Source organism: Branchiostoma belcheri, unplaced genomic scaffold (assembly GCF_001625305.1).
Source record: "Branchiostoma belcheri isolate BF01 breed outbred unplaced genomic scaffold, Haploidv18h27 scaffold782, whole genome shotgun sequence".
In the NCBI taxonomy this organism is placed as follows: Eukaryota; Metazoa; Chordata; class Leptocardii; order Amphioxiformes; family Branchiostomatidae; genus Branchiostoma; species Branchiostoma belcheri.
In genome coordinates, this window is record NW_017804445.1 from 1,572 (window position 1) to 12,606 (window position 11,035).

Genomic DNA, 11,035 nt, shown 5'->3' on the forward strand with positions numbered 1-11,035 from the left:
CTAATTTCTTACTTATACTGGACAGCTTTCTTTGTGACTCACTTATCCCGCAATCCACATGTACAGCTAACTTTACAATTATCAAGTCAAGTCAAAGTTTATTGCACAACTATTGTCACGAGTACAATGTATGGCAAATAATAATGTTACTAGTTGCTATGAGTCTATCATAATTCTTCATATATGGTCAACGGTTATTGTGTTTGACAGAGTGTAATAAAGAAGTGCTGGCTAAGGAGCCAGTAAAAACCCTTCTGGTCCCGGGCCGGGGTTCGAACCCACGACCTCCCGGGCACCAGAGCTTCATAACCAGACGCTCTAACCGCTCGGCCGAAAAGGTCTAGACCCATCGGCAGGGTCAGTTGGTAGCGCCTATCTGAAATTACTTACTACTAATTAAAGACATACAAAAATCACGTCTGACCAATCTGCTGTATTATATTGTGTCTGCTTTTAATGTCATTGTAACTGAGGTATTCTAAACTCCAATTTCAATCACTATAAGTTACCACAATATTACATCAAATCTCTTTCACATTAAAGGGCGTATATATCTATCATACTGGGACCTGCGTTCAATCAGTGTCTCTTGGTTTGTGTCGTTTTCCAACATTATCTTTTGGTCTCCATCAATAAAAGATGTCTTCTGGTTCCGATCAGAGAACACGTTGATGTCCAACGTTCATCTGTCCTATGAATATCATGTATTTATGAATGACATCCTCTAAAATCATATGAGAAAGTGTCAAAATATTGCTAGCTTTGAGGGTAGTATGACATGAAGTACCTGTTCAGTAATTATATCCTCATATCGCTGGTAGATAGTATGGCTAATATAACGAAATATACATGTAACTCTTGGTTGAAATCTGGTTAGAACTCTGAGACAAAAGGTCACTTTCTAAAATCTTTGATTTGAATCTTATGGTTCGGATATAAGATAAAACGGTTAATCAGCTACTCAGATACATCTATGAACCATAATTCTATCCTAGATATCCATTCCTGATATGTGTTGTAAGTTTAATCTCTTGAGTAACTTTGTTGATTCAATCAAATCAAATCAATCAAACCAAGGACATTGGAACAATGTCCTTGATCAAACTTTCCCGTACTACAGAATAGATCTAGACATACCTGTAGATTCCTATAGTACATCTAACACATACATGTTCTTGCTTAAGCCCTCAACCTGATGGAGTTGAGTGAAATACTTTGTTTCTACCAGATAGACTGTAGCCAGGTCGCCTCGTCATTTTCGGACTCCGCCCCGCGCTGCCGGTCTTTGTTGCCCACGCGGACGGAGATGGGCAGGCCGTACCCGCCGATGATGTTGTCGATGGGCAGCGCCATGGCACGCCGTTTGCCCGTGATTGACAGCCCGTGTCCACCAATGAGGGAGTCGATCGGAGCCACCGCGCGTTTGTACGACATCGGCAGGCCACGCCCCCCGCTGATGATTGCATCGATGGGTGCTGCCGATCGTTCTGCCATCACGGGCGGATCCTTGTCGATGGAGTCGTTTGGATGCGGCGCACGCTTCCCGCTGATGGGCAAGCCCAGCCCGCCGTAGATCGAGTCGATCGGCGCCGCTCGTTTCGTCCCCAAGGATACGGGCAGCAGCCCTCCGTACAGAGCATCTATCGGAGCTGCTCGCTCTCTTCTGCTGCCTGCATCTTCTTCTTTCTTTTCTTCGTGATCGGTTTCATCCCGCCTTCTGGCCATGGGGAGGCGGAAGCCGTGCATGATGTTGTCGATGGGCCGCCCTGCGCGCTTACCGCCGAGCTGGTCCATCCCTGCCGCCCCGTGTAGGAGGGAGTCTATCGGTAGAACAGCTCGCTTGCTGTCAACTTGGGTTTGGGGATCCTACGAAAAAAAAAAACAGAGTCAGTAACTGATTAGAAGTGTTATGCTAAGATCTAATGTTAAAGGCTTGATATTGGGTTTCCTGTAAATAAGCTAGTTGTGAATTTTTATTTTCGCAAAGACATTCAAGTTTTTTAAGTTTATTTATTTCACCAGGGCATACCTCAGATCCATTGATCTGATTTTCAGGTATCCCTGGACATACATTAAAAATTACATTACACAAGTTCAACACAACAATATACAAATAATGTTACAAACATTTACATGTACAAAACAGTCACAGTATAGGCACATTTCATCTGAAGTCATCTACATACATAACGAGATATCGTGTGGCAGCTATGGCCCAGTCGCTATACCAGCGGACATGCACATGCATGACATACGAGAGGTCATGGGTTCGATTCCCAGCAGATTCCTTATGGGGCAAGGCCGTATCCGTAGGCTAATGGTAACTGCCTGACCAATTTGATACCGCCTTTTTGCTTGCACCCCAAGCAGGTATCTGCTTGGAGATTATGAAGTGCTTGTATCAAGAACGCAGCGTCTGACAGCGCAGCGCAGTGTAGCAGGGATCGCACTCACGACCTCTCGTATTTCATATGCATTCCCGCTGGCCTAACCACCGGGACATACCCGCCATACAATATCTCTTCACACGACCGCCTAAGTCTAAATGGATACCCAACTTCGGTTGTGTAGGTAAAAGACGATGGAATGAAAAGTACGGGCTTCGTCTTTCGAGACACAGTGGATTAACAACCCACTGCCCCGAGGATTCATAACTATAAGCATACACAGCGTGCACCTCCGATTACATACTGAGTAGTGCATGCCATTTCCAAGTACGTATCCATACTGATATAGCCTGGTATCCAGTCTTACGTGATTGGGGGTATTGCCATTGGGGTATTCGGGCAGGTTGTGCCTTCGGGGGCTCTAATAGCTTCCCCCGCCCAGTGCAACAGGCCGTCCCGGTAGGAGAGTTACGCTAATAAGAGACAGTATGCTTGGGGATTTGGTTTCCCCGGGGCCCCAACGAGGGCTAATCAATCTCTCGTGAAATATACACCGGGAAACCTATGTGAGGCGGGTGGGACAGAGCTCTTTCGGACCCGACCACGAATCAGACTGGATACCAGGCTATACTGATAAAACCCCGACAGTGCATCACTGTCGTGACTGTGATAGTGAGAGGAACAATAAGATAACTGTATGAGTAACGCAGTCAGATCAAGCGAAACAGCCGGTAAGAACTGCTGGAATTCATCACGAAGCTGGGACCGTGAGATATGGGCAGTATTTCTCTCCAAGCAGAGCCAACTATAAATCAGATTTTTTTTTGCTGGCAAGTTTGAACTTTTCACTTCTTTGCAAACGTTTACTAAATGTGGCGCGTGCTCCAACGAAAATTGTATTTTCTAAAAATATAAGAATATTACACTAATTTAAAACGCCTTCGCAATAGGTTTTTTTTAGATTACAACTGACAAGAGTTCAAAGTACCACAAATTGCCCCAATTACGTTACCACTAATCATCTCTATCTAGTCTGTCAATCTTGCTACAGAAATAGCAAACGTGTCGCCTCACACCGCCTCTACCTTAACCGTTTAACAGGAAAAGGCATTAGAAATTAAGCTACGAACCAGAACTTAACGACCATCAAGTGACTACCTCGTGCATCTCAAAGTTTGAAGCCATTAACAACTACGCAAATCGAACACGGCGCTAAGGCCACAGCAAGTAATTTCTATGGATGACATCAGCGCGCGCATTAATTTTTGCCTGATTTTGGAAGAAAAAAAAACAAGAATTTTTTTTTTGCCTTCTGACAGTGGTCAACATGCCGAACATGGGCAAAGATGTCTGCTGCCATGCAGGAAGGTGGATGGCAAATAACTATGAAGAGAGGAGAAAAGAAAAGGCTCTAATTTAATGTTTTGTTTCTTACTTTAATGCAGTGATATGTGATGCTGGCTGTGTATACATGTGTATATGTGATGTTCCTACTGAGTCAAAACCATTTGTACAATGATTGAGTCCAAATTTTAAATTGTAGGAACCTTGTTTTTTTCGGCCCGCCTTGTTTTTTTTCGACCGCTCGCATTAGATTTGGAATCTGTGGAGGATGTCATCCATAAAAGTTACTTGCATTGGCCTAAGCCTTTAAAACATGATGGTTTGGGAAGGCACTTTATAAAACGTCAATGATAAAAGACGGCTTTGTCATATGTTATAATGGTCGCGATTAGCGCGCCAGGATGCCATGGCCTTACTCCAATGTGTTCTTGCCGGATAACGTTTTGCAGGTTAATTATATTACGGCTAAAGCGTTTAAAATAATCTCTACATATCTAACTTATGTCTGCCGTACATAGGACATTACACATCCATTTATTGTCAAAGTTCTGAAGCTGGAGAGAAGACCAGAATATTTAACCCTAAATATGTTTAAGCCTATGTCATACATTCACGAGTTTGGCCCGAACACTAGCAGAACGCCCCCTAACCATGCTTAGGAGAAGGTCGGCTGGTGTTCGGCCAGGTCGGCTACTGTTCGGCTGCGATTCAAAATGTTTAAAACATTGTTGGCTGGAGGTCGGGCGTGGTTGTCATTCAAGTTTGACTAAAATTAAAAAAAAAAATTAACGGCTCTTGATCGCAAATGTGCTTATGTTGACACATTGGCGCACCAAATCCGTAGTGTGTTTTTGGCACCCAGTTAGACAGATTAGCCTAAGAGGCTCGGTGGGCGTCACTCCACCGTACATGGTGGGGAAGTCGTGTAAAGTGTCTTTCCCAAGGGCACAACGTCGGGCCACGGTGAGTATCGAACCCGGGACCTCTCGGTTCCTAGTCCAACGCTCTAACCGTTTCGCCACCGACGCCACCACTGACCAAAATTTAACTCAAATTTAATTCGATTCGTATAGAAAAGTAGGCGTGGCCTAAATTTGATCGATCGGACTCATGTTCCGAACTTCAGCTATCCTTGGTCGGCTGGTGTTCGGTGGAAGGTTATGAATGTGTGGCAGGAGCTTCAGAAAGGGAACAAAAACGCACGCAATTTGTGATTAACCTCAACTGACACTGACATATAGCACATGCCAACGAGGGGCGACTGATGAAGATGACAACTAGTCATGAAAAATATAATGAACCCTATATATATCTACTGAACTGCCAAAGAAGAAGAAGATTTATATATATGCCACACTAATTTTGATTATATGGATAAAATATAAAAACTATAACTTATAGGGCCTTGAGGAATACGTTACTTTTTTTTTCAATTTTAAAATCCGTTGAAAATCAATGCGTGCGTTTGTCCTCCATCGCTGCAGGTGATCTTTTGAGGCTTTTATGTGAAGTGTTTGAAGCACGTGCGCACATCACTCACTGAAGACTGGATAAAAGTACCAATCAATACGCCAACTTTGAGTTTTCAAGTTTCAGGGGGTGGGATAGATAGTGGTTAAGTCTGGCTGCGACCCATGATAGCCGAGTGTAGCCTTGTTCCCAATTTACTCCCAACCATAGTTAGGAGTAGATTGGGAGCGAGGTCGGCTGTGGTTGGCTGGTGTTCGGGATTAAGTTAGCTGGGCGTTTTCGGGGGTTAAATTTTACTCAAGTTTAACTCATATTCGGTTCGATTCGTATCGAAAGGTGGCCTAAATCTGGTCAGTCTGGTGCCGAACTTCAGTCGGGCTTTTTTTTTATTCCGAAACACAAAAATCACAAGACGTGGTGACGGCACACTCAAGTTTTTTCAACGTATATTAATGCCGCCACCAACACAGGGACAGTACAATACTCATTTACACCTGAGCGAAGTGAGGAAAGTCGTGTAAAGTGCCTTTCCCAAGGGCACAAGATCGGTGGCATATCAGGACTCGAACCCGGGGCCTCTGGTTCCGAGTCGAGAACGCTGCCGCTACGCCACACGACCCCACCTAAGCCACAGTCGGGCTTGGTTGGCTAGTGTTCGGGGCCCGGGGGCAAGTCATGAATGTGTGACAGGCCGTGGTGAATTGTCGCGTGGTTTTGCGTGGTTTCGCGTGATTTTCCGCCCAATGACGTCAGGTTGAAATGAGAGGTCATGCCAGGACTCGCTTTTGGTGTTCAAGTACCTTTTATCGTTATCAAAAACACCTAAAAACCATTACAACATTGCCATTCACAGACACGGTACGTAAGAAACTACCCAACCTAAGCAAATTTGATATTTCAAGTACCGGCGAAGTAATTTAATTCTTACGTCATTTGCCTGCTTATCAGATACATAACATACTCAATGTACAGTCATGTTTGCGTTACATTTGACGGACTTAGATAACGCAACGCTGTCGCAACGCAGCGATAACGCTGACGCAACGCAGCGGCAACGCTGTCGCAACGCGATAACGCAACTTGCGGTAATTGACCCCCGCCGCACGAATGCGTTACAGCGTTATTTAGCCTGCTACCGAGTGCGCCATCGCGCTATTGACGCAACTATAATGAGCTGGATAGGGTTTCATGTTTGTTTGTCTACTTTGTCATTTAAATTTAAAAACAATACTGGGTGTTATGGCCTCCTTTCAGCGATCATAGACATGCGTGAGCGTTGGAATTGGATGGCAGGAATTAGTTTGAGCATGGATGTAAAAAAAATGGTGTGAGGCATTTCCAATGAGGTTATTCATCAGCCTGTCTAAACATGTAACGCCCCCAAAATACGTTAGATATAGCAACAATAATTTCAACTACACTTCACCCCAACATGTCGCAAACAAAATATAGCAACTCCTCCTCCGCTACTCTTCCACACGGCAAGGTCAGACAATATTTGGTGTTGCCCCGGCGGCCCGGAATCTTACTTGTGCAGTCAAAAGCGTAATGAGCCGGCGCATGTTGTCGATGATTTTTTTTAACCATAGAACGCATAATTCAGCAACCAAAATTGAATTGTCAAAAGCTTAGGATATATCCCGCCAGCGAAATGGATCTTGTAAAGGAGCTGTCTTGTTTACCGTCGGTAAAGCTCTGGGGTACTTTGTCGAATCGCTACCAGTCTGTAGAGAGTGCGCGGAGAGAACTGTTTGTGTGTGTACATTCGGCTGACGAAATGATCTTTGTTTTACATTCGGTTCTTGTCGTCAGCGAATGATTGTGTTTGGTATGCTCACGAGATTTGCCGATCTTCACCAGTAATTTTCTAAGGGGAGGAAAGATCAGGATTACAGTGAAGGAAAACATCACATGATTGACTGCAGTCCCTTGCACTTGGCACAAAAACAACAACTTGTTGGAAAACAAAAAATAAAATAAAATTTTGATCATAGTAATTTTTTGAAATTTTGAATTCGTGTATGTAACCATGGAGTTAAAAGGAACCTCTCTGTTGTAACACAGGAGATCTTTTCTCCTTAGAGTCAGACAGCTTGGCGCGACAGACCTGTCAACATTGATTGATGACGCCCGCCCGACACAACTTAGAAGTTAGATCAAAGGCGGCGGCGGCCAGTTTGAATGTAGCAAACTCGTTTCTTCAGAAATTCTCACGCTGGTGGATTCATAACATCACGCTGATAAAGAATCCAGATCTGTATCATGAATCTGACCAGATCGTCTGTATTTCTGCTATGCATGCTGAGATTTCACGCTGTACACGCATATTCAATGAATTCATTTCTTTTGACAAAATATGACGGCGAGGAGTTGCAGCGGCTCTGCGTACTTATTTAACGGGTAACGTTACTTGTCATATGACTCCTCGATCAGTTTCAGCGACATTTTTCTACACGTGACGTTTCTTCGTTGAATGGGCTAAACATTTCTGGGATAAGCTCGCAAAATGTGTATTGTAAACGAAACAGATAATAGGCTATTCAGCCAACAATGAACAATAGGTGTAAAATAAACACTAATCCATTCGCCCATCCGTGCCACTACGATGTTGTTAATTAACTATTTTACAAATGAAAGCGCCAAATTTCACGATCCAATCTCTAAATAACCCAACAGTTCAGTCAATAAACGAAATGGCGAAGCTGTATCAGTCCCGCCCTGACAAAATACTTCTCTTTTTTTTGCAATATTTAAATGTTCTTTTGATGTGTTTTCAGGTTCATCCTCTAGTCTTTGATTGAGTTACGAGACTGTGCTGCGTGAAACATGTGCGGACTTTGCAGGATCAACAGGATTACATTCAAGTTTTTTCTTTAGTTTTGACGTTCGGTTATTGACTAGAAAGTTCCGTTTGGTTTTGACGTTGAACTTCGTTTGTTGACTAGAAAGTTCTTTTTCTTTCGTTTTGGCGTTCGGTCATCGACAAGAATGTTTTCCGCTTTATTTTGACGTTTGGTTGTTGACTACAGAGTTTTTTCTTTCGTGTTGACGTTAGGTCGTTGACTACGTTTTTTTATCGTTTGAAGTAGATTTAAGTTCCCCAGTTTAGACGTTCGTTTGTTGACGTCTGTTGACTCAGTTTGATATGTTATTATTACGTTTTCGTCTTCTCAATTCCATTGAAGTTTTTACTAACCCCACTTTACTAACGGATTTCGCACAACTAATAACTCATATCATTAAAGGTAATACTAATATGTATCAGTTCATGGATATTTTAGGATACGTACACAGTTAATGTGATTGACGAGTAAGTGCTATTATATTTTATCAAAGAAAACGAGGGAATTGTTGGGAAATCTTCTTGTGGGAAGTGTACTTGCTTTTTTTGTCTATTTTATCACCGGAAGCAAACGGAAGAAATGTTGCGAATGAATGTAACATCTGAAAAATGCCGCACCGAACCCTTTCGGCCGAGATGTAATATAACAATCGATGGTTCGTGTGCCTAACTCAAAATAGATACATCACAAAAGTTTTTAAAGATTTGCAACGGGACGATAAGATATTGAGGAATATAGTAACTGTTTACTTACCTTAGACAACACCAAAAGGACGATCACAAAGTAAACGATGGTCTAACTACATTATACCGGTAGTGTGACTTTGTCAGCTGGAAGGTTGTCCAACTTGGCAAAAGATGTCAGTTCAAGACATATGGCGCACGTTTGTCCGACGTATAATCTTGTATCACATTTTCAGCTAAGGGTGAGGTGTATGGTGTTTGATGTCCAAACAAAAATATTGACACATGAACATGTAAAGAAAACGCCGTTAAACAGTAGTTTGTTGGGAAATTAATAGTTCCGTGGTGTTTTCTAAAGCCGTCACACTTCAGATTGTTGGAAAAGCTTTCTGTAATATGTCAGAGTGTATAACATTCCAGTGTGTCAGCGGGTAAGTTGTAGAACGTTTGAAAATAACGTACGATCTGAAATAATGATAACGCAGATTTGATACAATGCATTGGGAGCGTCTATTGAATTGCCTTTCATCGGAAAATCGAGAGTTCCGTATCATTCTTGAAAACTGAGAACACGACAGATCCCTATAAATGCATATTGTTATACAAGAAATATAACATCCTAGTATATAACTAAAAGAAAGAGTATTTTGTGGAGGATTTAAAAAAATGACGTCTATATAAAAAGATGGGCAGCGCAGTTGAATTGACGTCCTGATAGATTTGTATTCCAAATGGTCTCGTATTGGAAAATTTATGGTTCCGTGTTGCTTACTAAAGTTTACAACATTGTAGGGGGATGTAAAACTTGTTGTAACATCACTAGATAAACAGAATTTTAGTGTTATATTTCACGCTAACGGTGCGTTGCAAAGCGTTTAAAATTTCCGTCCAAACTGAAGCATTATTGGCAGCGCGGGTTTACTAGAACACGTAAGGAAACGTTCGTCTTCAATAGACATTTCAATAGTTCCGTGTTGTTTTATTAAACCGAGACCATTTTAGGACTTTTCAAGAAGCCTTCTTTGATATGGCAATAATAGTACTCTAGTAAATCGTTTAAAACGGATGGTGTGGAGGATTTTAAAAAAGACTAGAAGTAGGAAGATTCAAATGCATGCAGCGCAATGGAAAGGGGTGAAATGCAATGGGCCGAAACACGTTCCCTGAATGAACGGTCTCATACTGGAAAGTTGATGGGTCCGTGTGTTTTCTGAAGTTAAGAACACAGCTGGCAGTAGCAAAAAAACATCTTCTACTATCGAAAGATAAACATGATTCTAGTACCATGAAATACGGGGGTATTGTAGAGCGTTTGAAAATATAGTCAAGAAAAATGTTGACAGCTCTGGTTTATAGAAAACGTACTGAAAATGTCGACGTCTGTTGACGTCGACATTTCTTCTTCGGAAAAGTGATGGTTCCGTGCTGTTTTCTAAAAGCAGGAACACCGGTTCCTCAGACCCTCGAAAGAAGCATTCTATAATATGGCATGGTGTTGTGGTATATAATGATAGACAACGTGTGACTGGTAATGCGTCTGTAAATGATGTCGAACCGGAATATTGACAGTGCGGGTTTCATTCACAGCATGAAAACATCCATTGACCTGCCTTTTGTTTGAAAATTGATGGTTTCGCGTTGTTTTCTTAAACTGAGAACACTGTGGACCCCTGAAAAACCTTGGCCTAGCATGACAAGATATATAGCATTCTAGTAAATCGTTGTTAAACGGATAGTGTGTGGAGGATTTGAAAAGAAAAGACTAGAAATAGGAAGCTTTACATGTATATCCCGCAATGCAAACGGAATGAATACGCGCGCCAGAACAGTTTTGTAGGATAAATGGTCTCACATTGGAAAGTTGATGGTTCCGTGTATTTTTCTGAAGTTAAAGACACATTGATAGAAAAAAGGAATTGTTGTAGCATGAAAAGCTATACGAAATTCTTGTATAATAAAGTTGGCTGAAGTTATAGACTGTTTGGAAATAAAATCCGAACATCGGAACAAAAATAGTGACAGCATGGGTTTCATAGAACGCGTACGAAAACGTGTTGAATAGCCTTTTTTTTTGCAAAAATGAAAGTTCCGTGTTGTTTTCTCAAACCGACAACGCCGTAGGGCCTTACAAAGCTTTCTGTAATATGACATGGTAAGTAGCAAGTTAGTATATTATTATAGGCAACGGGTGACTTGTAATGTGCTTGTAAATGATGTCCAAACTGAAATATTGACGGCTGCATCGTATGAATACGCCTATTGAACAGCCTTTTTGAAAACAAAATAGTTCCGTGTTGTTTTCCAAAAC

General features: G+C 42.0%; 1 protein-coding gene across 1 annotated transcript; it reads right to left on the reverse strand.

Moving 5' to 3' along the window:
* Positions 1-1,221: 1,221 nt before the first annotated feature.
* LOC109485836 lies at positions 1,222-1,866 on the reverse strand (the record flags this gene model as incomplete). Its single annotated transcript, XM_019789509.1, has 1 exon — positions 1,222-1,866. A coding segment is annotated over one exon (645 nt), but the record flags the coding sequence as incomplete, so codon positions are not given.
* Between the last annotated feature and the right edge of the window lie 9,169 nt (positions 1,867-11,035).